This window comes from Microcebus murinus, chromosome 14 (assembly GCF_040939455.1).
Source record: "Microcebus murinus isolate Inina chromosome 14, M.murinus_Inina_mat1.0, whole genome shotgun sequence".
NCBI lineage: Eukaryota > Metazoa > Chordata > Mammalia > Primates > Cheirogaleidae > Microcebus > Microcebus murinus.
In genome coordinates, this window is record NC_134117.1 from 52688797 (window position 1) to 52715666 (window position 26870).

The window sequence follows — 26870 nt, forward strand, 5'->3', positions numbered from 1 at the left end:
ACGGGCCCTTTTGGAGCCAGCTGGAGATGGCAGAAACCAGACAGGAGTTAGTCTCACAGGCTCGCATGAGATTCCAGCTAAAGACCTTGGGCTCCTCACCTCGCCTCTCCAGGCTTGTTTTTGCATCTGTAGAAGGGGAATAAGAAAACCTATTTCCATTCCATAGAGGCAGTACTAATAAAAAAAAAAAAAAAAAAAAAAAGAAAACCTATTTCCAAAGCATTCAGTGAATCTAATGAGATGATGTTTGTCTACCACACAGAAGGGACACGCCAGAGAGTCCTCCGCCTATCTGCCTCTATCTGAGGGTGAAGGTGTCCCCAGCGGCTGCCCGCTGCCTTATTTTGGAGAGGGACGCACCATGCATCCTTTTCTCTAACCCCACACCACACTGCTATCGCGTCCAGGTGTTGCCTGCCCGCTCAGGCCTGCCCTCCCTGGACCACGTCAGATGTCCCAGGCCGGCATGGTGAGGGGCAGATGGGAGCAGCCAGCACCCTCCGCCGGCAAGCCATGGTGGGCCACCCGCCCGTGTCGCAGCGGGAGGCGGCCGGGCCTGGGGGCCCCGCTGCTGGGCCCCGACTCCGAGGGCAGGCCCGAGTCGCTGGGCTGCACCTCCACGAAGACCCGGCGGCGCAGGAGCCGGCCGGGCCGCTCGGAGTAGGCCTGCCGGTGGCTGCCCCAGGGCGGCAGGCAGAGCTGGGCGCGGAAGGCGGCCTGGAAGCCGCGGCGGAAGTTCTCGTTGAAGTAGCCGTAGATGATGGGGTTGGCGCTGCTGTTGAAGAAGGCCAGCCAGTGCGCGAAGGGGAAGGCGTACACGGTGACCAGGTGCAGCTGCGGCGCGCTGAGCTGCCCGTAGTCGGTGAGCAGCAGCAGCGCCCAGAGCGGCAGCCAGGACAGCGTGAAGAAGAGCGCGACCATGACCAGCATGTGCACCACCCGCGCCTTGCGCCGCGCCGCGCGCCGGCCGCCCGCCGCCGCCTCCTCGCCGGCCTGCGCGGGGCCCGGCGCCTGGCACAGCTTGCGGGCGATGCGCGCGTACATGACCACGATGAGCGCCAGCGGCGCCAGGTAGATGTGCGAGAAGAGCACGGTGGTGTAGACCTTGCGCATGCCCTTCTCGGGCCAGGCCTCCCAGCACGAGTACAGCGGGTAGGAGCGGTTGCGCGCGTCCACCATGAAGTGGTGCTCCTCGCGCGTGACGGTCAGGGTGACGGCCGAGGGACACATGATGAGCAGCGCCAGGGCCCAGATGACCGCGATGGTGACCAGCGCCTTCCGCAGGGTCAGCTTCTCGCGGAAAGGGTGCACGATGCAGCGGAACCTGCGGCAGGGGGAGAGGCAGGGTCTGGGCGGGGCGGGCCCTGCCTCGCATCCCCGCGGCTCACGCGACCGCTCGAGCGACAGTCGGGCTCTTTGGTATGCAAATTGGTTTCTCACCTGTGTGGGAGGCAGCTCATCCGGAACAAAGGCAACGACAGGCTTCATGAGAGAGGGGGGGAGGCTACAGATAAGCGTGGGAACAATTAATCCTGTTTGTGCTCGTTTGGGGGCAAACTGATTAGCTAGCAGCTAGCAGAGCACTCGGGCTGCACAGTCTGTCCCTGAGCCAATTCGGTGTATCAAAGAACACAATTTCTAGCTGTTGATGGATTCTCCAGAAAACTTCAGGAGGTCAGATGTGGAGCCTACATGACAACAGTCTGTCCCTCTGTCATCTTGGCCAAAGTCCTTCTTGTAAGTATCTCCACCATGTAAGGACAAGTCGGTACCATTTATTTCCTCATAAGGATGTCTCAGCAGCAATTCTTACACCCTTGAATTACAGATGAGGAAACTGGGACTCAGAGGCATCACCACTTAGCAAGAAACCTATTTGTCTTGCTCCACTGTGCCACATAGACCAGTAGGTATAAACCCTTCCTGTGCATTAGACTCTACTGAAGCATTAAAAACACACACACACACACAAAAAACTGTGCTTTATTTCTTAGGGCCAAAGTTTCTAATTGAATTAGTCTAGGGAGGGGTTTTAGTACTGATTTTTTTAAAAAAGTTCCTGGAGTGCAGAGTTGAGAACTGCTGCTATCTGTAGGTGGAGGTGGAGCCTCCCCCTGGCAGTGTGATTCAAAGGCAATCGCTCAACTGCAAGTTCTTTGAGAACAGGTGCCAAGTGACTTTTCTTCTCAGTATTCCTGGGAGGGGTTTATGCATCAATGCATGAACAACCAGAAGGGCACATTACTCAAAAATTTTTCTGAGTCTCAGTTTCCTCATCTGTAAAATGGGGCCAATAATAATATGACTTACTCTGTAGGGTGGTTGAGAAGATTAAGTGAGGCTACATTTACCACACTCTTTGAGACATTTTGAATGCTTGACAATGAGGAAAAGGATGGGCTCCTACTTCCCAGAATATCTTTCCTCATCTACTGATGCCGGAAATAGAAGACTATCTAGGGAAGCTTACTTGTTTAATGGAGAGGGAATCTGGCCCAGAGAGGGAAAGGGACTTTCTTATGGTCACGTGGCTATTTTAGGGTCAGAACCTTCTCTAGAACATAGGTCTAGAGCTGACTCCAAGTCTAGTGCCCTTTCCACTTCTCTAAGCTGTGTCCTGCCCTCCTGCCTACCTACTCTTTCCTTGGCCTGACAGCACCCTTTACCTCTCCCATGGCCTGACTCAAGCCTCGCAGTCTCAACCTGTATGCCTTTGACCTACTGGCTTCATAGCAGCACATACTTGAGAACTCTCCAGAGAACAAATACTTCTTAAAGCAAGGAGTATTGGCTATAAGTGCAATAGCAGTTAATGGATGGAGGAGAATCCTGGGGTAGTCCAGGAAGGCTTCCTGGAGGAAGTGGGTCTTGAAGAATATTGCAGACACCACTAGGAGAGGTTGCAAGCTCTCATATCATTCAATGATGATAACAAAGGTCAGTGAAGGGGAGGGACTTCCCCCCATCATCCAGCTAATTAGCGGCCTTGTGGACAGAGGAACCCAGTGCCATCATCCCAGCTGCCTACTTCACTGGGATACAAAAAATACCGGGTTCTAGGAGGGCAGAGGTGGAGACTCCAGAAAGGGTGGGGCTACGAAGTGCCCATGTTGGGGAGAGGACAGGGATATTTTTCTTTTTTTTGAGACAGAGTCTGGCTTTGTTGCCCAGGCTAGAGTGAGTGCCATGGCACCAGCCTAGCTCACAGCAACCTCAGACTCCTGGGCTCAAGCAATCCTGCTGCCTCAGCCTCCCGAGTAGCTGGGACTACAGGCATGCGCCATCATGCCCGGCTAATTTTTTCTATATATATTAGTTGGCCAATTAATTTCTTTCTATTTATAGTAGAGATGGGGTCTCGCTCTTGCTCAGGCTGGTTTCAAACTCCTGACCTCGAGCAATCCGCCCGCCTCGGCCTCCCAGAGTGCTAGGATTACAGGCGTGGGCCACCGCGCCCGGCCTAGGACAAGAGATATTAACAGCTGGCATTTGGATTCCGTGTCAGGAACTATCCAGAAACTCACGGAAGCCTCTCAACCACCCTGTAAGGTATTTGCCATTTTACCAATGAGACTACAGAGGCTGAGAATAAAGTGACTTACCCACCATGATCCGGTTAGGCAGTGATGAGGACACTTCCAGCTTACCTGCCTGCCTCCTCCTCCCCAGGGTGAAGCACCTAGAGGGATCCCTTACACCACTAATGATGCTAAGGGGGAGGAGGACTCATTGCAGCGCAACAAGGAAGACTCATGGGCACAGTGCTTTACAGTTTGCAAAGCCTCCTTGCCCCCTGGCTCCATTCCACACCTCCAGCCACATTGACAGATCCATGGTTATCAGAGAATCTGATGGAATCTGAGGCTGAAAGCCCAGAAGCGGGGGAGCTGGGGACTGATTGAGGCCTGGAGTGACTGCCAGGGGCCAGCACGGAGGCAGTGGGGTAGAGTGAAGGAGCAGGGAGACCCCTTCCTCCCCAGCCATACCGAGGCCCCCCCGTAAGCTACTTACCTAGCTCCCACTCCCTGGCTCAGACTTAATGGTGGCAGGATTCCTACTGCTTAGGAAACAAGAACTGCTCTCAAGGTCTGCACAGTCCCCAATAATCCCTATTAAATCTTCTCAAGAGCTAGTCCAGGCCTTCCAGAAGGAGGTGGTGGAGTCCTTAGCAGGTCCCCTAAGTCTAGAGGTCAGCTGGGCCCACAACCCTTCCCTTTAGGGCTGAGGATTTAGCCCCTCCTACCGCAGAGCAGCCCCAACCTCTAGCTGGCCCAGCGTTAGAGGCAGTGGCTCCTCTTTGTGCCGGGCCCCAGCCGGCCCAGGGACAGTCCAGCCAGGTAACCTCTCACCTTTCCACAGCAATGGCCACCAGCGTGAAAACGGAAGCCGACACAGACATGCCCTGCACCAAACCGCTCATCTTGCATGTGGCGTTGTCGAAGGGCCATCCTGCAATGACAGAAGCCCCCACAGAGTGAGAGATGTCCACCCACCAAGAGCCAGAGACCTCGGGCTGTCCAAGCCAGGTCCCTTCTGAAGCTCGTACCTTGCCTCCATGTCCTGCGAGGGGTCACCTGGCCTCTGCTTGCACACTTCCAGGGATGAGGAACTGACCAGCCCACATACCACGGACAGCATGACTATGAGACAGATGCTCTTTCTACTGACTAGTGATTTCTATTGCTGAGCTTTTCATCCATCCAGCCCTGCCCAGCTCTCTGCTCCCATAGCCCTGCCCAGGCCCTAGGCCAGCGGTTGCTTACCAGAATCACCCGGACAGCTTTGGCAAGAGCCAACAGCCAGGGCCATCCCAGGCCAATTACAATCAGAATCTCTGAGGGTGGAACCCAGACATCAATATTTTAAAAATGTACCCAGGGGATCTGAATGGCAGCCAAAGTTGAGGACAAATCAATTCTGACTCCCAGGTGGGGGACAGGTGTAAGCAGTGGAGCCCTCCTACCGGTGTCGTTACTCTCATCCCTGGGCTTCTGCCTTCTGAGGAGCCCTGGCTCCACCTGCCCTCAGCACTGCAGCGTGTCACTGGTCACATCTTGGGTCCTGAGGTTATGTGCTGGTAACTGCCTGGTGTCTCTGTCCCTCTAGGCCTGGAGGCCCCACCTTACTCTGGCCTGTTGTTCCTGGAACAGGAGTGCTCTCTGGAGGCAGGGCCCCTCCCTCCACCAACAGCGCCCCCTGTGTTGGCTTTCTGCCTGCGCAGTTACTAAGTCCCAGGCACTGTCTCATCCAAGCCTCACAACAACCTTACTATTACTGTCCCCTTTTTACAGATGAGAAAACTGAAGGGGAGATCAATGTCTTACATGCTCAGAAAATAAATAATTGAAATCTACCAGGACATGGGCAGGGGGTGGGGACCCAAAGTGAAATATAAATGATAACAAACCTAATTGTATTACAAATGAATAATATAACCACATTGAAGGGGGTGAGGAAAGAAAGACACTAACCTAAGTAACACTATTTTGAATGTATAAGACTAAAGACAAAAAAGAACTGTTTACAAATTCTGTATTCTCACTGATAAATTTGTGGTATTCTTGACAAAAGTGCGTAAACTGGATCTAATTAAGAGAAAACATTAGGCAAACCCAAATCGCAGAAGTATGGGTTAGCAATACTGAAACTACTTATGTGTATGCTAAGATTCAACAAATAAGGGAATATCCATAGATAAATAGAGATATTTAACACACATATCTTTATTTCTATATTTGTCTGTCTGTATGTGTAAATAATGTGTAGATGGACATCCAGATGAACAGACATAGAAATAAAGATATATGTGTTAACTATCTTTATGTTAGTGTGCCTATATTTCCTAGTTCTTTTTTTTTTTTGAGACAGAGTCTCACTTTGTTGCCCAGGCTAGAGTGAGTGCTGTGGCGTCAGCCTAGCTCACAGCAACCTCAAACTCCTGGGCTCAAGCGATCCTTCTGCCTCAGCCTCCCAAGTAGCTGGGACTACAGGCATGCGCCACCATGCCCGGCTAATTGTTTCTATATATATTAGTTGGCCAATTAATTTCTTTCTATTTATAGTAGAGATGGGGTCTCGCTCTTGCTCAGGCTGGTTTCGAACTCCTGACCTCGAGCAATCCGCCTGCCTCAGCCTCCCAGAGTGCTAGGATTACAGGCGTGAGCCACCGGCACCTGGCCTATTTCCTAATTCTTGCGAGGGTTTAGATGACACCCCATTAGCAACGAGCACACCTAGAACCCAGATCTTGGTTTCTAAATACCATTCTCCAATAAAAAGAACTCCAATAAGGAATAAAAATTATTCCTTAGAGAAATGATTAATACAGAGATGGAACAGGAAAAATACATGATGATCCTGGAACATTTTGTGGTACCAGAAAGTAAAGAAATACTCAAAAAAAACCAATCATAGCAGCATGTTGAAAGAACACTGGAGTCAATTGGAAATAGCCAAAACAAGGGCAATTTAACAACAAAACAAATAATGGTAATATTGGATGATAATGCATACAGTATTAATGCATACAGTATTGTATAAGTATTAATGCATACAGTAGCATCCCAATGAATAAATGTTGAAAGAATGATGTAAGTAGAAGATCATCATTGAGGAATACAACAATAATAATTGTCGTAGGCAACTGTCATATGTAAGAATCATCAACAGATACTGAAATTAGTGGGCAAAAGTATAATGAGTAAAAAGACATTTGTGTAGTCTCAAAGGATCACCTCATAAGATACTTACAAATTGTAAAGGGAAAAATGTTTACAGCACACCCAAATTGCACAACATTCTGTAAAATAACTGATCAGTACTCTTCAAACACGTCAAGGTCATGAGAGACAAAGACCAAGGACCTCTCACAGACTGGAGGAAACTAAGAAAAATAACTATTAAATACAGTGTGTCATCCTGGGTTTTTGGACATGGACATTTGTGGGAAAAGTAGTGAAATTCACATCAAGTCTGCAGGTTAGTTAATAGTGTCATGTCAATGCTAATTTTCTGCTTTTTATCACCACATTATGGTTATTCAAGATATTAACATTAGGAGAAGGTAGATGTAAAGGAAATCTCTGTGCCAGTTTTGCAACTTTTCTTTAAATCTAAAATTATTTCAAAATAAAAAGGAAAAGTCCACCAGACTCAAAAGGCTACATACTGTATGATTCCATTTATGTGACATTCTTGTAAAGGCAAAACTATACTTTCTGTCCCTACAAAAAATAGATCCACGGTGCCAGGGGGTGGAGGGAGGGGCCAACTACAAAGGGACAAAGGGGAGCTTTTTTGTAGTGATGAAATTGTTTTTTTTTTTTTTTTTTTGAGACACAGTTTCGCTTTGTTGCCCAGGCTAGAGTGAGTGCTGTGGCATCAGCCTAGCTCACAGCAACCTCAAACTCCTGAGCTCAAGCAATCCTGCTGCCTCAGCCTCCTGAGTAGCTGGAACTACAGGCATGCACCACCATGCCCGGCTAATTTTTTCTATACATATTAGTTGGCCAATTAATTTCTTTCTATTTATAGTAGAGACGGGGTCTCGCCCTTGTTCAGGCTGGTTTCGAACTCTTGACCTTGAGCAATCCGCCCGCCTCAGCCTCCCAGAGTGCTAGGATTACAGGCGTGAGCCACTGTGCCCGGCCTGATGAAATTGTTTTAAAACTTTTCTCCTCCTGCCCCAGCCTCCTGAGTAGCTGGGGCTACAGACATGCACCACCACATCTGGCTAATTTTTAAATTCTTTTGTGTAGATGGGGTCTCACTATATTGCCCAGGCTAGTCTCCAACTCTTGGGCTCAAGTGATCCTCCCACCTGTGCTGCCAAAGTGCTAGGATTACAAGCATGAGCCACTGCGCCCAGCCTTCTAAATCTTAATTGTAGTGGTAGCTACATGACTGTATGTGTGTTCATCAAAACTTGTGGAACTGTACACTAAATAAGGTGGATTTTATTTTATGTTAAATTACACCTTAACAAAAGTATTTAAATGTAAAATGTGCACATATCCATGGCACATTTTCTAAGAATGCATACAAACAAAAAGACACAGATTAAATATAACAGAATGGCTTCCTGTGAGTCAGAGATGGGATGTGGAGTGGGGTAGGGGTATAGAAAGGAATAAATAAATCAACAAAAAATAAACAAGAGGCCTCCCAAGAGAGTTAAGTCACATAGTGCCATGAACTGTGGACATGAATAATTCAACCCTCTGCACCTGAGAAGAAAGAAAGAAAGAAAGAAAGAAAGAAAGAAAGAAAGAAAGAAAGAGAAGTTGTATGAAGTTTTAATTGCAGAATATTCTATTAGAAACAAGCTAACTATCCATCAAAAATAAATTATAGTATATCCATACAATAGAATTCTAAACAGTCATAAAAAGAATGAGAAACTCTTATCTACTAATATGGAATAACATGTAAGTTGATTTTAATGAATCATTTATAACATACATGATATATTTTTAAGCGGGGGTGGGGAGTAAAGGTACAGAATTGACTGGGAAGTTAGAATTTCCTTGATTTGCTTGTACTCATGTAAAATATTTTTGAAAAGAGATACAAGAAAATGGAACCATTGGTTTCCTCCCAGGAGAGAAGCTGGGAGGCCAAAAGACAGGGGTGGAAGAGAGAGGTTTCACTGGATAATTCTGGGAGATTTTGATGAATGACCCATGTGAACATTTTACTTATTCAAATAATTTTAATGGAGGTGTGTGAAAAGGGCTGGCAGACACCACCTTAACCAACTAGTGGCCTCCCCCTATCACTGTTGGCTGGTGTGTGTGTGTGTGTGTGCCTGCATGCATGTGTGTGCATCTCTGCACATGTGTGCATAAGTACACGTGTCTGTGCTTTGGGAAGGAGAAGGATGCGCAGTTTTTGTTCAGCATTGATGGAGGAGTCTGAGACTCAGCAGAGAGTAAATGTTCCACCAGGCGGAGCCAGTACTGCCAAAGGGGTGCTGACTCAGCCCTAGCTTCCCTTCCTGGGTCCTGGAACCGACAGGAACACAGGCTGTGGCTGCTCTGCCCCAAGTCAGTCCCAATGGGGCTGTCCAAGCCCTGGATCCTGAGCTCCAGGCAGCTGCTGGGAGCTATGAGCTCAGAATCTGCAGGCTCAGACCTCTAGGGGTCTCCAGAGCTCTGAAAACCACCTCCTCCCCACCTAGAGTTTCAGGTAAGAGGATCCCTGATCCTACAAGAAAGGCTAATCCCATGAGAGAGAGATGACAGTGGTGGCATTCTGACATCTGCAGGATGCACAGGTGGCATTTAGAGGTCAGGTGGTCTAGCTGTGCTTGAATACCTTCTACCAAATCCCTCCTGAGTGGCCAGCCAGTCCCTGCTTAGATACTCTCAGTGACGGGGAGCTCATTACCTACAGGGCAGTGCTCTCTTCTGTGGGAGAACAGCTCAGTTGAGTAGATTTTTAGGTTCTTGATCAGAGAAACCTGCTTCCCTACCAGCGGTTCTGGATCTGTCCATGGAGAGTGAGACTGACTGGTACACAACAGTAATTAGAAATAGGTGTGGGACTGTGGGCGTGGACACTTCCCAGCTGTGTGACCACAGAGCACTCTGAGCACATTTCCTCATCCATGAAACAGGGATAATAAAAAAGCCTACTCCCCGGGATTGTTGTTAGGGTTAACATAACGTAAGAAGGGTATACAATAGAATGCCTGGCGCAGTGAAAATGGGCAACTCATTGTATCTGTTATTTCTAGCCTAATCCCTCGGCCATCAGACTGTCTAGAGAGTTTGAGGCAATGGCATCTTGGCCAAGAAGCCAGCCCAGCAGTGACTTCAGTCTTCCAAGCTTCCATTTCGGGCCTAAGCTGAGGAGTGGGAGTGGGGGTGGGGGGGGCGCCCCTGCAGCCCGCCGCCCACACTCACCAGTGATGAGGTTGTCCACGAGGGTGGTGGGCATGCAGAAGATGCCCACCAGCAGGTCGCTGACGGCCAGGTTGAGGATGAACATGTTGGTGACGGTGCGCATGTGCCGGTTCTTGAGCACGATGAAGCAGACCAGGGCGTTGCCCACCATGCAGAGGAGGAAGATGAGGGCGTAGGCCACGATGAACATGGCCGCCACAGGGGAGGAGTGCTGGTAGTAGGAGGAGAAGGTGAGGTTCACAGCTGGGGCAGCCTCGGTGTTGCTCCCATTCTGACTTGGGGGCCAGCTGCCGTTGGGAGGCTGGGAGGACTCCGCTAGGACAAAAAGAGCATATGGGTCAGGACCCTGGGCCAAGAAGAGATGACTGAGTTCTCACCACTGGTGTGAGACTATTCTTTTGCCAAACCCTGACCATGCACTGATCCAGGACTTTCTGCCCACAACCACTCAAAGCCCTGATCACACCCCATCTTGTCCACACACCACCCCCCATCGAGGCTCCATCCTTCTTGGCCCTGCTCTGTGCCCCAGAGGCTGCCCTGTAAGAACCGCATGACCCAGGTTCCCTTGTCCTCGGCCCCTGGCTGAGTTCAGCCAATGGGAGGCATAGAAGGGGATGGCAGGGCAGGAGAGAGAGGTGTAGGTATTTGTCTGCTGACTCCCTCCCTGCCTGGCCAATTCTGCCAGCACCTGTTTTTTTCTGTGCCTACCACTGGCTCCTGTTGGGTGACTCCTCTTCCATGGCTGTGGCCCTTGCCAGGCTACAATAGCTCTGCTCCTTCTCCTTGCACCACCAGGCCTGCAGGTGGTAACAGCTTCCTGTGGTTGCTAGTCCCTGCGTGCTTCCACATTTCTTGCTGGATCTCTTACCCCTCGTCTCAACTCTGTAAAGCCTTCCATTAACTCTCTTCAGTTAAACCCTTTCTGAGTGCACTGCCTATTTTCTTCTGGGATTCCACTGTTACACCCTCAAAACCTTTGGTGTCTTTCCTCCTCATCTCCTCTACGGAATTTGGTCGGGAAAGGCAAGAAGGCAGTAGAGAAAGGGAGAGTAGAAGGGGAATGTGGGCCAAGGCCAGGGAGCAGAGGCACAACACGTTCGCCAGAGCATCCACAGCCAAAGCCACAGCCCATCCTTCATCGCCTCCCATCGTCGAGATCAGCTGCTCCTTCTGCATAGCACCAAGCAAAGCATTTTCTTTTTTTTTTTTTTGAGACAGAGTCTCGCTTTGTTGCCCAAGCTAGAGTGAGTGCCGTGGCGTCAGCCTAGCTCAAGCAATCCTACTGCCTCAGCCTCCCGAGTAGCTGGGACTATAGGCATGCGCCACCATGCCTAATTTTTTCTACGTATTTTTAGTTGTCCAGCTAATTTCTTTGTATTTTTTAGGGAGACGGGGTCTCGCTCTTGCTCAGGCTGGTTTCGAACTCCTGACCTCTAGCGATCCTCCCGCCTCGGCCTCCCAGAGTGCTAGGATTACAGGCGTGAGCCACCGCGCCCAGCCAGCATTTTCATATCTAATATTTTATTCAACTTTCCGAGCCACCCATGATGTAAGCAGTCAGGTATTAGGCTCATTTGAGATGGGGACCGGAAGGGTTCCGTGACTTGCTCGAGGTCCCCCGACATCTTCGCAGCGGAGTCGGCCCCTCGCTGTGTGTCTCTGAATCAGGACCAGGCTTCGGTGTTTCGCAGGGAGGGCTCAGTGTCCAACCACATCTCTTCTGGGAAGTCATTAGTTGGGGTGACTCATGATGTTGTCTCATAAACTCTCCTCCTGCTTACCTGTGGGATTGAACGTGGCCTGTTCCAGGGGATGAAGAGTCTCTGGGGGGTCTTTCTGTCGCACCAGAGCTCAGCCACTGGGCTGGAGGCTTGGGATCTGGAGGCTAGGGACACCCTGGGGGGAGCAGGGCTGATGAGCTGGCACCATCCGGTGCAGAAGGGGACACTCTGTGGGCGCCGGAGGGGCTGCTGGGGGAGGTGGAGACGCAGAAACGTCCTGTGCCTAGTGAGAGGAGATGACACTCACCTGCTGAGGCCTTCCAAGGGCTTCCAAATGCACTCAAACATCTTTATTTTAATATTTAATATATAATTAATATTTAATATTTTGACACTGCAAAGCAGGGGTCCTCAAACTTTTTAAACAGGGGGCCAGTTCACTGTCCCTCAGACCGTTGGAGAGTGCAGCGCACATTCCACACGTGTGCACTGTGGGCCCGGGACCAGTCGGCTGCTAAGCAGGACAGGCAGCGGCGGCAAAAACACCCTGCAGGTGGGATAAACGTCCTCGGTGGACCACATGTGGCCCGTGGGCCGTAGTTTGAGGATGCCTGCTTTAAAGTATCAAACATGGATAAGAGACAATACATAGGGAACCTATATGAGTATAAAGTTTAATGAACCATTAGCAGAGAGAATAGTATAAAGAACCCCCACCTATACATCATGTACTTTCAACAATTATCAACTCAAGGCCAGGAGTTGTTTCATCCATACCCCCACCCCTCTTTGGATCATTTTGAAGCAAATATTAGACATTACTTCCTTTCATCCATAAAAATTTCAGTTTGTATCTAAAATATAAGAACTCCAAAAAACAAAAAAACTCCAAAAAACAAACCAAAAAACTGTGATCATGTTATCATCAAACCTAACAAATTAACAATTATGTCATAATATTATCAAATATCCAGCATCCAGCATTCAAAATTCTGTCTCATAATTTTTTAAGGAGTTGGTTTGTTTAAATGAGAATCCAAACAAAATTTCCGTTTCTATTAGCTATTATGATATAGCAAACCACCCAAAACACAGTGCTGTGGCACCACAGCTTGGCAATCGAGGTCGTCCTTCTGCAGGTCTCTCTTGGGATCACTCCTGAAGCTGCCGTCATCTGCTGGCTCACCCGGGCCTGGAAGGTCCAGGACGCCCCACCCATGGCTAGTGATTAGCACTGGCGATTGGCTGGGGTGTCTCAGCTTTCCTTCGAGTGGCCTCTCATCCCCTAGGAGGCTGGACTGGGTTTCTTTAGAAACTGGTGGTCTCAAGTTTCCAAGAGGACAAGGGAAGAAGCCTCAGGCTAAGACCTAGGCTCCGGAATTTTGACAATTTCACTTCTGCCACATTCTATTGGCCAAAGCAAGTTGCGGCCCAGATCCAAGCCAGTGGAGAAAACAGTTTCACTTTTTGATAGGAAGAACAGCAACAAGACATTGCAAAAGGGGTGTGGTCGTAGAAGTGTGATTCATTACAATGCATTATTACACAATCTACCTCCATCCCAATATTGCAGCTGGTGGGCGTGGCTCTCAGGGCTCTTAGTTTACAGATTCCCCCGCGGTCTCTTTCCCCTTTGTACTCTATTGTCACATAGATTGGATCATTGTTCTGCAGTTTCCTGCAGACTAGATTGTGCTGATTGCTCCTTCATGATGTCCTTTTACACGTTCTGCTCTTTCTGTCGCCTGTAGTTAGATCTAGAGACTAGATCAGGTTCTGTCTGGTGGTCTCTCTCTTTGCGGTGCTAAGACTGATCAGTGAGCTCAAGTGATGTCAGCCTGACCCTCCGTTGTCATGATCCCCATCAGCTTTTGACCTAATTTTCTCAGCAGCCACTAATGATCATTGCCCTACACCCCTCACTGCATTTTAAATACAATCCATGCCTTTCACCATGGCCTGCAAAACGCTGCATGCTCTCGTCCCTGTTGCAGTCTCTCTGGCCTCATCCAGTGCCGCTCTCCCCTTTGTCCATCACGCTCTGGCCACTTTGCCATCCTCTTGGCTCTTGCTTCTTTCAACCACAGGGCCTTTGCTCTCTCCCTCCTTTAGGTCTCAGTGTACTGTTGTTTTCCCATAGAAGCCCAACCTGATTACTACCTGTATAGTATGTGCCTCGCTATTATCTCTCGCAGCATCCTGTTTATGTTCTTCAATCTGTCAATATTTTATGTGTTTCCAAGTTCATTGTCTTTTTCCCCCACACTTAAAAGTGAGCTTCCAGAGAGCAGGGGCCTTGTCTTCCCTGTCTTATTGGCCGCAGTGTCCCCAGCATCCTGTCAGCGCCTGTCCGAAGTAAATGGTTCAACAAACAATCAGTGGTTATGGAATGAATAAATATTTGTAGGAAGGAGAAAAGGAAGGAAGGTGGATCCTGACACCAGGTGATAGGTCCAGCTCGACGGAGGCAGTACCGGTGTTGGAAGGCCTTCCCAGGCCCCTGCGGACGAACCCCTAAGGGAGGCTTCTCTCATCACAGTGCCTGCAGGGAGACTTCCCAAGCAGCTGAGCCTCAAAATCAACTCTGAGTCAGCTCCTGTGTCTGGGGGAATCTGTGGGTGTGGATGAGCAGAGGAAATTTCCAGAACCTTTCAGGCTAGACTCCAGTCTGTTTTCCCTACTGCCCTTTGCTTGGCCCTCAAGTGAGTTCATATTCCAAAGTCTGTCACTGGGAAGTGTCTGGGAGTGACCCTGCCCATCTCAAGAGCCTCAGCTGAGCCTGGGCATGCGGCTCTAGACTTAGCCCAGCTTCCAGCACTGCACACTAATCCTTTCTCAAGGAGGAAAGCTCTTCGTATCCAAGGCAATTCCCCTGGACTGGAGGCAGGCCATCCTCCCACCACCCATGGGCTCCATGCCAGCAGCTAGAGACCTCATTGACACCTTAGACTTGCCCTTTCTGGGATCTGCCAGGTGCCCTTGCGGTTACATCCTGTGAAATTTTCATCTGCTGAACCCAGTTAAGCCATTCCCCTTCCGGGGGAGCTTCCAGGAGGTCTTAGGATGCAATAATGGTTGTCTCCAGGGCACTCTGAGGACCTCAGAGGCCAAGCTCTGGGCCACCAAAAGCCCGGGGCTGGAGAGAAGATTGAGGTGCAGTGGTTCTCCAACTGGGGGGGTCCCTGACCAGAAGCATCAGCATCCCTTGGAACTTGTTAGAAACACAAATTATGGGGCCTCATTCCTGACCTTGGGAACCCGAAACTTGGGGGGGGGGAGGGATGGGGCGGGGGCCCAACTATCTCTGTTTTAAATTTTAAAGCATGCTCCAGATGATTCCAAGGCACACTCCGGTTTGAGAACCGCAGAACTGAAGGACTTGCCCCAAGACCTGGGCAGTCCCAGCCGTCCTTCCTCACCTCTGCAGGAACTCGTCGGCGTTCTCCCCTTTGCAACAGAAACACAAACATTTCCTGGGCAGGGAGGTCAATGTGGGCTCTCTGGAAACCAGACTCCTGGTTGGTAAAACGGAGCTGCCAGCTGACACCAACGGAGGAGGGTGTGGGGAGGGTTTAGGGGGACGGTGAGTGAAAGCTCGTGGGAGCTCACGGCACGCGGCAGGAGTCAGTGTAGCAGCTGCAGCACCGACAGGATGAAATTGCACGGTGGCTGTGAGCGTGACAGTCTATGGCTCTCTTAGTTTGGGCCTCCGCACGAGCCCGAACGACGTGTCAGAGAGAAACAACCGCACGAGGAAGCTGGAGCCAGAGTGGCTCTGGGCGGTTCCCCGCGCTCGCGGGTCTCACGCTGAGGGCTTCGCCGACAGCGCCCCCTGCTGGTGCGTGCTGGTGAGACACGGGAGCGCGGCCGCTTCCCCAGCGCGCGCGGGGACGCCGCCTGCCTCTGAAGAGCACGGCAGGAGCGCTGCCTAGCGCACAAAGCACAGGGCGGGACAAATGGCTATGGAGCACACGAAACAAAAAGTGCAAGTTCATTTCCAACCTAAGAAATGCAATTTTAAAAGAACGTCGGGGTAATTTTTTCATCAATCAGATTTGCAAAGATGCTGGGTGAGCCAAAACCCTGCGTGCCCACTACTCCCTGCAAGTGTGTGTCAAACATCGAGTGCTCTTTTTTGGGAGGGGATCCAACGCTTTTGAAGAATTTTCCTTCGGGGAGTCAGCCCTCCTCCTTGCAAGTCCTTTTTGACGGACTGTCAATCAGGAGTCTGCACCCACCCCTGGCCAAAGGACAGCCAATCAGACCTCTTCTGCTTTGGATTTGCCCCTGGGTCCTAAGGAACGGGGCAGCTTTTCCTTCCTTTACACGACCTACCCGCACCCTTCCAATAGACCCCCAATGTTAGTAGCAGCACCAGTTTCTGTTGCTTGTAGCCCTAAAGCTAGTCATCCTTGGACCTCCTAGGAGTCTGCAGAGTCCCTGTTCAGAACCCCAGGGACAGTGGAAAGGGTAGGGCTGGGCAGGGGTAGCACCACAGACCCTCAAGGTTTCTGCTCCCAAACACACGTGCTGCCTCTTAACAGGCCATGTGATATTGTGCAGGGACCTTGCTGACCTAGAAATCAGGAAGCCTGGCCTTGAGTGTTGGCCCAGTGGTGGTCACTCACTACATATAAGAGGGGCTGCAGGGTGGGCCACTTGGTTTGAAAGAGAAGCTTAGGAACTTGTTTTAAAGCTATGTCATACAGTTTTAAGAGAGAGGTGTATTTAGTTTGGGGTGGCTTGGGGATTGATGATCCCCAAGAGGACCCTAAGCCCCCATGCCACTTCTTGGTACTCCATGTGAACTGGGAAGATCTATTTCATTCTTGTGTCCTCCTTGGCTTTCAAATGTAGATGATGAGGGCTTCTTGCCTCTTCCCACCCCATGGGGTTGTTACCAGGCTCAGAGAGCTATCAGAATAAATTACAAAGGGCTCCACAGTCCTACAGGCTCCTTCTTGACTGCATTAGCTACCTCTCAGGCCTCTGTGGGGGGCCGAGGGGTCACAATGAGGTTCCAGTTCATCTGGGTTTATTCCCAAGGAAGCAAGCCTAGGCGAAGCCTTTGCTAGCACTGCTGAGAACAATGGACAGTGGATGTGCAGGAAGATCTATGAGGAAGGAGACTTTCTGAGACCGGCAGCCTCCTATTGCTCCTCCTACAGGCTGAGCCAAAGTCCACCCCATCCCAGGCACCCACCACAGCCACAGCAACGTGGATTTTGGAAGCCTGGCCCCTTCTGGGTGAGTAAGAACAGGCAAGCCTTCCAAGAATAATTTAGATTGGCAAAGGCCAAAGATTTTGAGGGCAGAATTCCTGGGGCAGCCAACAGGAGCCCCCAAACAAGCCCCTTTTTATACTTTCCCTTTTTCTACTCTGAGGCCTTTTTATTTCTCCTTGTTTCCTCCAGGAGCTCTCTGGTTTTAGCATCAAAACCTGTATTCAGGAAAGTTTCTGATACAAGTCATTTACCTCTCTGTGAAAACTGAACTGCCTTTATCACACATTAAGCCTCTACTCTGAGTCCTCTTAAAGCAATCCCCAGCCTTAAAAAGGGAAAGTAGAAGAGGCTTAAGGGGGAAGGGGAGAATTAAGGAAAGGGGGCAAAGGATTTTACTCTCTTTTGCTTTTAGTAAGGCTAAACATATGCCCTGGAGCTCCATTTCTGGATTCTATGGCTGTCTGTTCCCTCAGGGTCTGCCTGTTTAGTCTACCTGTATTGCTGGTCACATTTCACTTCCTGCTTCATCTGGGCATAGAGTTTCCTTCCCTCCCACTAAGCCGGAAACACCGTAGGGGCAGAAGCCATGCCTAGTTCAGCTTGGAATGTTTCCCACCATCTGGCACAGGGCCTAAAATATATAGACAATTAATGAATGTTGACAATTAATATTGATACTAAAGGCTATGAATTTTCCTCTAAGCACTACTTTACCTGTATCCCATAGGCTTTGATAGATACTGTTTCCATTATTGTACAACATCAAGCTTTGACAAGGAAAGAATTATTTTTGTTTCACAGGAAAGTCAAAATTCAAAGCTCAAAGACAAAGATACTTGCTCTCAGAATATAGGGTGCAGTAGTGGTGGACATTTACATTTTGCTTGACTCCAGGATTCTGGGTCCATCAAATAAGACAGGAGACCTGGTCTGAGTTTGAGCCCCAGGCTGACTTTGCCATCTCCAATCATTTTCTCTTCCTCTCTGGGTATCATCAGATCACCTGTAAAGACCTCCAGTGTCCATTAGCAGCAACTAGGGACCCTTGGTTTGGGAGAGATTTTGTCTCCCTGAGGCTCTAGCTACAAGGCTGACACCATGAATATTGTGTATATCATCTAAAATCTTGCCTGAAGAAGCAGGCACACAGTGGGCAGAGGCTGAACCAGGGTTGCCCTGGGCTCAACTGAGGAGTAATGGAAGAGGATACCTAACCCCTTTGAGATTCATTCCTCCTCCACCCAATTCTTCCCAACAAGGCTTCACCACCCAGAGTCTCCGTGTCTTTGTCACAAGTTACTTACGTTCTCTCCCTCCCCACCCCTAGCAGGATTTTCTTTTAGAAAAGATTCTGATGAACTTGTTCACATGGACAAGGAAGTGACTCATAACAAAGTGCTGTGTCTCTTTTGGTGTTTGCATTTCCAAAGGAGTCAGCCTTTAGATCAAAAACAGCAAAGCTCTAATGATACAATTTCAATTATTAATGAAAGAGTAGTAAAAAGCTTTTGAGAAAGAGAGACTGAATTTAATTATTTTATATTTGTATTTTAAATAGATCTGGTGCAAATTAGCGATGTTATCAATTCTATTCACTGTGCCTTAGTTTTCTCATTTGTAAAATCAGAGTTGAGCAGCTGCTTATGCAAGCTTCTCCTGGCTCTAATAGCCTAGGTTTTTTGCAATAGAATGGACCATACAATGATTGAAGCAGAAATACTCATTGTAAGTATGTCTCCTCAACTCACTGCTGGAAGCAGGACAGACTGTCTTCGGATAGACCATGCCCCAGTGAGAACCAGACCTGCACACATCTGGCCTCTGCCTTCCCAGCAGCAGCTGAGACCCCTCCCATTCCTCACTCCTAGCAAGACACGAACGTGCTGAAGGTCTTCAGGACAAGGATGGGCAGCTGGACTGCATGAAAGCTGCAGCCCCACAGTATTCCCAGAATCTAGGCCATTCGTGCAGAAAGAACAAGCAGACATATCTATAAGCTGTGTCTCCTGGGCCTCGGTTTTATTATCTGTTAAATCGGGGTGATACTGTTTCCCTGCCCACCTCCCAGCTGGTTGGGTGGCTTCAGGGTGATGAAATGCTTTGTGACAAAGGACAGGGCACAGCGACTCTGGCAGCACCATTTCCAAGGCGCATGGAGAAGCAGCGCCCACCTGGACCTCCAAGATGCTACCATGTCCTGTGCTGGAGAGACTCCAGCTGACTTGCTCATGTCTCCTGTCTTTCCAGTGACTTCCTTCCCCTGTATGGCCCCTTCCTCATCGGTGTGCCCAGCTCCAGCCAGTGCGTGCATGCATCCTCCCAGCCTAGGGCCCCTCAGCCACGGAGCTCCCAGGCTGGGTAGACAGCTGGTGAGGCCACCGGGGGCTCCCAGGAAGCCACTAGCCTGGGGTCGGGCTGGGATTGCCATGGTAGTGGATCTGATTTGCTGTCCTTCTGCTGACTTGTCCCCCAGCATAACATGACCGTCAAGGCCCAGTGGGGAAGGCGAATGGGTGTTCCTGCCCTGCCAGCCCTGTCAGTTCTATAGGGGGCTCGGCAGACTGCAGTGTCTCTCTCTAGGTGTTGGGAAAAGGCTTTGGGGCCCTCAAAGATCCCCCCACCCCAGGCCATAGTTTTGGTCCACCCACCTAAGAATGTCCCCTTCTTCCCCCAAGTCAGTAATGAGACCTGTCAGCCCCCGTCGCTCAAGCTGGATCATGGAAACCGGTAAGGAGACAGATTCTAAGCCGGCTTTGAGTGATAGAGAGATCTTCCTGATGTTGAGTTGAATTGCTCCCACCGGTCCCAGTTCTGCTCCCTGGAGCCATACAGAACAAGAGTGAGCCCCTGTACCCAGGATCACCCTCTCTCCCTGCCTTTTTCTCACCTCAGTGTCCCAGGGTATCCAGCGAGAGGGGCTCCGTCCCATCTCATCATCAGCCTGTCTTGACCCCCCTGCCAGTAACTTTCCTTAAGAATACAAGCCAGGCTGGGCGCGGTGGCTCACGCCTGTAGTCCTAGCACTCTGGGAGGCCGAGGCGGGCGGATTGCTCAAGTTCAGGAGTTCGAAACCAGCCTGAGCAAGAGCGAGACCCCGTCTCTACTATAAATGGAAAGAAATTAATTGGCCAACCAAAATATATATAGAAAAAATTAGCCGGGCATGGTGGTGCATGCCTGTAGTCCCAGCTACTCGGGAGGCTGAGGCAGCAGGATTGCTTGAGCCCAGGAGTTTGAGGTTGCTATGAGCTAGGCTGACGCCATGGCACTCACTCTAGCCTGGGCAACAAAGTGAGACTCTGTCTCAAAAAAAAAAAAAAAAAAAAAAAAAAAGAATACATGCCAGATCTAAATGTATGCCATTGATTTTTTTTTTTTTGGACCTAAATTCAGGAGTTTACATTTTATTTACATTTACATTTCTTTTTCTTGGTTTCAATCCAGCATGCCAGTATATGGAGATAACCTTAAATCCTGAATCTGGTAGTGTTATGGCTCCTATCCACAGGGTTGACAAGCATGCCTCTTACTTTCCCCTTAAATTATTAATTCACATCATGTCAGAGGAAGAGTCCTAAGGATCCCTGGGCTGCTGCTATAAAGCCTTTAATGAGACGCCGCGTCAGTCCTCCGCCATCCTCCCCACGGCTCTCTGTCAACGCACGGGGTTTTCATGAGAGATCTTTGCAGCATCCTGCTGAACTGTTATAATTCATCCTTTTTTCCTCTCAGACACCTAGTCTAAAGGAGGCAGATGGTTTAGCCTGATTTGGTTGGTTTAGCCTGATTTGTTCTTTTATTTGTTTCGGAAGTATTATTTATTGTAAAACTTACAAGCTTTGTGAATAGCGATGTCAAATCGACAGCTAGATGGAGTTACAGAATCATCTACCAACCAGTCGTATCTGATGAACACTTGCTCCAAAGGCATTGATTTGATTTTTATCTTGTATTCTTTGGGGATTTTTAAAAAAAACTTTTTTTAATTTTTTTGTTGTAAATGGATGATTTATAATTGTATAAATGTATGACCTACAAGGCTATAATTTATGAATACAATGTGGAATAATTAAATCAAGCTAGTCAACATAGCCATCACCTCAAATACTTAACATTTTTGTAGTGAGGACATCTGACATTTACTCTGTGAGCTATTTCGAAATGTACAATACTCTATTATTTAATAAACTATATTCACCATGCTGTGCAATAGAACACACACACAAAAAGAGAGAACACAAGAAAAGAAAAACATATTCTTCCTGTCCGAGCTTATGTTTTCTTTGGCCATCATCTCCCCATTACTCCTCCCACCCAGCCTCTGTAACTACCATTTACTGTCTGCGTCTATGGGTTTGATTGTTAGAGATTCCACATAATGTGAGAACAAGCTGCATTGCCTTTCTGTGCCTGGCTTGCTTCACTTAGCATAATGTTCTCCAATTCTGTCCATGTTGTTGCAAATAACAGAATTCTGTTTTTTTGTTTTTTTTTTTTAAGGCTGAATAATATTTCACTGTGCACTCAAACCACATGTTCTTTATCCCTTCATCGGCTGATGGACACTTAGGTTGACTCTAGCATTTGGCTCTTGTGGATAATGCCTCAATGAATACGGGGGTGCAGACATCTCTTCAAGAAACTACTTTCAAATTTGGGAGTAAGTGGGATTGCTAGATCATATGGTCATTCTATTTTTAGGTTTCTGAGGAACCTCTAAACCATTTTCTATAATGGCTATGCTCATTTAAATTCCCACCAATAGTGTACAAGAATTCCCTCTTCTCTGTACCCTTGCCAACACTTATCTTTCATCTTTTTTTTTTTTTTTTTTTTTTTTTTTTTTTTTTTGAGACAGAGTCTCGCTTTGTTGCCTAGGCTAGAGTGAGTGCCATGGCGTCAGCCTAGCTCACAGCAACCTCAAACTCCTGGGCTCAAGGGATCCTCCTGCCTCAGCCTCCCTGGTAGCTGGGACTACAGGCATGCGCCACCATGCCCGGCTAATTTTTTATATATATATCAGTTGGCCAATTGATTTCTTTCTATTTATAGTAGAGACGGGGTCTCGCTCTTGCTCAGGCTGGTTTTGAACTCCTGACCTTGAGCAATCCGCCCGCCTCGGCCTCCCAAGAGCTAGGATTACAGGCGTGAGCCACAGCGCCCGGCCTATCTTTCATCTTTTTGATAAAAGCCATTCTGGCAGGTGTGAGACGATGTCTCGTTGTGGTTTTAATTTGCATTTCCCTAATGATTAGTAATGCTGAGCATTTTTTCATATATTTGTTGGCTATTTGTATGTCTTCTTTTGAGAAATGTTTATTCATGTCCCTTGCCCATTTTTAAATTGGCTTTTTTGTTTTCTTGCTCTTGAGTTGTTTGAGTGCCTTGATTTATTCTTAGTGAGTATTAACATACGCTCCTAATGAATATTACGTTATTTGTTTCTTTCTGAAGACGCCTTTTTGTTTTGTTTTTATAAGAAAAGGTGTTCTTATGATAAAACAGTCTGAGCACTACAAAAGAGAGAGTAAACAGCACAGAAATCTCACACCCAGAGACAGTCCCTGTGGCTGATGTATTTGTCATGCTCCCTGCCTGCCACATGCCCTCGGCCCAAAGATTTCGGCTGGGGTAGACAGTTCCTTGCACTTCCAAAGCCCCTTCAAGCCTGCCCACCCAGAACTCTCTTGATTTCCTTTCTCTGGAGCCACAAGCAGAACAACCCAGAACTGTGGGAGTGGAGAAACACTCAACCAGTGGGGAGGGGCAAACAGCAGTCAGCACCCCATCTCATGTGGGGCAAATCTCAGGTTCATGCTGCACTTTTCTCAGAGGGTCCCCAGCAGGATAGAACCCCCAGTTGCCCACACTAAAACTAGCCCATTAATGCACCCAATTCTTGCTTTTTCTCCCATCCCTATTTCACATTCCTCATTCTCTCACTTCTGCTTCCTGGCATCCCCTCCCTAATAATAAACTCCCTAAATCCAAGTCCTGTCTTAGGGTATGCTTTCAGGACCAGGAGGATCCAAAAATGTTAGTGACCATCTCATTGAGAGATATAGATCTCAATGATAAACCTATGTAATTTCGCATAAAGAGGAACATACTACATATGTGTTCAAAAACCTTTTTTGTTACAGTAGGCATTGAACATATTTCCATGCCAATAAATAAAACCCTAAGCACACTTTTTAATGTCTACACAGCATGCCACTGCAGGTGTGTCTCGTCTTTGATTTAATTTACTTAATCTACGGGCATCCAGATGGTTTCAGACGTGCACTGTGATGTACGTGCTCAGGCTCAGTCTGTGCAAGCGTGCAGATGGCCCCCTTTGAAAACATTCTGAGATGTGTGATTGCATTGTGTGTTTGATCAGTTCTTCTAGAGTTTTAATAGCGGTCAATACTAATCTGAGCAGTTTAGAGGCTTGTAAGAAATCTATCTTTCCTCCCTTTTTGAAAACCAGGACATTTGCCCATCTTCAGTTTCCTAGCACCTCCATCATTCTCTGTAATTTCCCCTAAGGCAATGATTACATCTGCAAATACCTCCCGGTCCCTGGGATGTGATTTGTTTGGGCTTCAATGGGGTGAGCTCATTGTAGGTGGCTCGATCTCTTTTTCTTATCATTCGCTTATCTTGGGTCTCAATTTCCTCCCTATGCTCTTTATTTCACAATTTGAAGTAAAATTACCTGTGCCCCACTCTGCCCGCCCTTGAGCCCCAAGCCTGAGCAGCTTCCTTCTTGTCTTCCTTACTTGGAGCTCTGAAAGCTCTTTGCTCTGTCTTTGACAATTTTCCCCTGGTCCATTCACTGGAGCTTCAGTGCTTTGCTAACACTATTCTTACAGACCCTGCCAATCTTCCAGATGCCTCTCGGGTTATGCATTCCTCCTTGCATCTTTTGTGTGTGTGCTTTTCAAACCCTAGCTCATTGGAAAGCTACAAGTGCAACCCTCCAAAGATTTTCTATAAAACGCCCTCTTCTTTCTTGACAGCAGTGTTTGCAATTATTGGAATTTCAGGGTTTTATCATCTCTTACAGCAGCTTTCTCACTCTGGCATGAATTTGTACAACATATCCTGTCTTGTTTTATCCTCACAGGTATGCTGTGAGCCAGCTGAATATAAGTTCATCCATTCAACAGATGGGTAACCAGTAGCACAGAAAGGTTTAGGGACCATCTCAAAGACACCCAGCAAGCCAGTGGACCAGCCCTCAGCACTCCACTTTCTTGGCCTAAATATAGTTTCCCTTGCCCACAATGGCTAAAACAGGGTCTACCCTCCGCCCCCATAAGACTGGAGCAAGCAGCCTTATGCCTTGGGCCACTAGCCCTTAAAGTCCTGGAGGTTAGGTCCATAGTTCCTTCTTTCCCCAGGGAGAGAAATCTCCCTGTGTGGAGGAGATCTCTAGAATTCCATCTCTCCCACTATCCCCACCTCTTCAAGCAGGCAAAATCGTGACAGTTCCTCTAAAGCTAATAGCCAACTGTCCTTGCCTGGTCTCAAATGATCCTCTGCTCAGAGGCCAGGACTGTGTGCGTGCACACTCTCACGACATGGACATAGGGACACCCCCCCCCCCCCAGATCTTTCTTTCTCCTGCTCTCTGTCTCGGTTTCTGTCTGTCTCTCTTACACACACACACACACACACACACACACACACACACACACACACACACTCATAACATGGCCATAGAGGCGCCCCCAAGTCTTTTTCCCTCTCTCAGTGTCTGTCGGTCGCTGTCACAGACACGGAGTGTCACAGTGTCTGGTTCTGGACAGCCATCGGTGATCAGCCGCCCCAGCCCCTTTCCTCTCCCTCGGCCCCCTGCTCCTGACCCAGTACCCCACCCCGCCCCCATGCCCAGTCCCGGGGTCACTCACCCTCCATGCTGCCCACTCTTGCCGGCTCCGGGACAGTCTCCGGCCTCTTTGGTGGCAGGGGCGGAGGGGCGGTCTCCAGACACTTGCTGGCCGGCCAGCGCCCTGAGTCTGAGCTCCGCGGGTCCACCCGGGCGAGGGGCCCCGGCCCCTGGCCAGCTCGCTCTGCCTTCGGGCCGAGTCAGCCCGTCAGCCGCGGCGGCTGGGCTGAGGCTCCCGCGCAACGCAGCGCAGCTGCCCTCTCGCCTCTGCCGCCGCCCGGAGAGAGGGGGGGCTCCGCGGCGCAGTCGTCATGGCACTCGGCACACCTGCGCCCGCCCGCCCAGCGAGGGCGCCCGGCCGCCTCCCTCCTGGCACTCTCTCCGCAGGGACGAGCACCCCTCCAAAGTAGGGGACACTCCGCCCCACTCTGCAGCCCTAGCAGGCACGTCCAGTAAGACGTGCCTCTCTCCCGTGCCCACATCCCAGCCTCTGTCCCCACTCCTCATCCTTGCTGTCCCCAGCCTGACACGCGGGGTCCCCAAGCTGGTGTCCCGGCCCCTGGCCCTCCTGAGAAGGGGGTGAGAGGTAGCTGTGACTCCACAGGAGGGCCACAGGTCAGTGCTGAGCTCCCCCAGGACAGTGGGGACAGGGTGTCTGGTACGTGGAACTAACCAGCTCAGGCACTTACCAGATGTTTGCCCTTGGGCAAGGTCCTTCCTCCAACCTGAGTCTCAGTTTCTGCGTTTGTAAAATGGGGTTTGTTTTGTTTTGTTTTGTTTTGTTTTGAGACAGAGTCTTTCTCTGTTACCCAGGCTACAGTGCAGTGACATCATCATAGCTCACTGCAACCCCAAACTCCTGGGCTCAAGCGATCCTCCTGCCTCAGCCTCCCGAGTAGCTGGGACTACAGGCATGCACCACCACAGGGCTAATTTCTCTCTACTTTGTAGGGACAAAGTCTCACTATGTGCATAATGGTGTTGAGGGGAGTAAATGTGACGATGCCACACTCTCCTGCCCAATACATAGCAGATGCTCAACAAATGGTCCCTTGAGCTGATTGGACGCCACACGCCTCCCACCATCTCCAGGCCCTGTCAGGCCCCCAGCAGACACCATCACAGATTTTTGTCACATGAATGAAGACCCCAGGTTCTAGCCAAATGAAAGAAAGTGAATAGTCCATTCCTTCCTTCATTCAGAGTCAGGGTTTTGTTCCAGTGGCTCTGGGCAAATGGATCACATCAGGCTTCCTCCTAGACTCACTTATTTCTCTAGCTCCTCCCTTGTTCTGAGCAGCCGGCAGAGTCTCAGAGCTAGAAGGGGCTTAGAGGTCATTGGGTCTAATCTTGACCCAGGGCAGGTGTCCTGACCCTAACCCCTAGCATGGGTACCTGTGTCCGCACATCCCTCTCTCTTCCCCCTGGGCAGAAGGAAGGGGGGCTGCCCCCTCAAGTTGGCCCTACTGCTGCAGAAACACCTGAGTTTCACTGGGCTTTTGTGTTTCTGTGACTTTCCTCAGTTCCTTCATCTATAAAATGGGGACAATAATAGTACCTTACCCCCTAGAATGATCGTGAAGATTAAAGGAGTTGCTATATGTAAAGCACTTGGAACAGTGTCTGGCACATAGTCCTCAGTAGATATCGTTCATATCATCATTGTCTCGAGTCCACCCCTCTGTGGAAGTGCTCGCGTTTCTTGAAGCCCCTGACAGTCAGAACCCAGAACTGGGACAGGTCACGTTAAGCCTCCTGGACCCAGGCAGAGTTCGCTGTGCTGTAAGGTCCGCACAGCCCAGCACTGGCGTTGACTGTGTGTGGGGCTTTGAGAAAGGTATATAACCTCTGCATGCCTCTGTTTCCTCTCATCTACAAAATAGAGGTAATAGTGCCTACCATGTAGGGTTGTTATGAGAATTAAATGAGTTAATATATGTAGTCATTAAATGAGTTAATATATGAATTAAATGAGTTAATATATAGGTACTCAGTAAACATGACCTGTAATTACTGGGGCACTAGACTTTGAATAATGCACTCTCACTTTTCCAGGTTTTTTTCCTTCCTTCCTCCCTCCCTCTCCTCTTTCTTTAGCAGCCTCATCATTCTAGTGGCCGATTATCCCATCATCTTTTGT

At 49.1% G+C, this 26870-nt stretch overlaps 1 protein-coding gene across 1 annotated transcript; it reads right to left on the reverse strand.

Moving 5' to 3' along the window:
• Positions 1–385: 385 nt before the first annotated feature.
• Positions 386–12848, reverse strand: NPFFR1 (neuropeptide FF receptor 1). Its single transcript, XM_076009653.1, has 5 exons — positions 12816–12848; positions 11690–11878; positions 9906–10251; positions 4350–4449; positions 386–1324 (listed from the first exon to the last, which is right to left on the reverse strand). Exons 1-5 carry the CDS (start codon positions 12846–12848, stop codon positions 448–450), a joined length of 1545 nt encoding a protein of 514 aa, XP_075865768.1. The 3' UTR covers positions 386–447.
• Positions 12849–26870: the final 14022 nt, after the last annotated feature.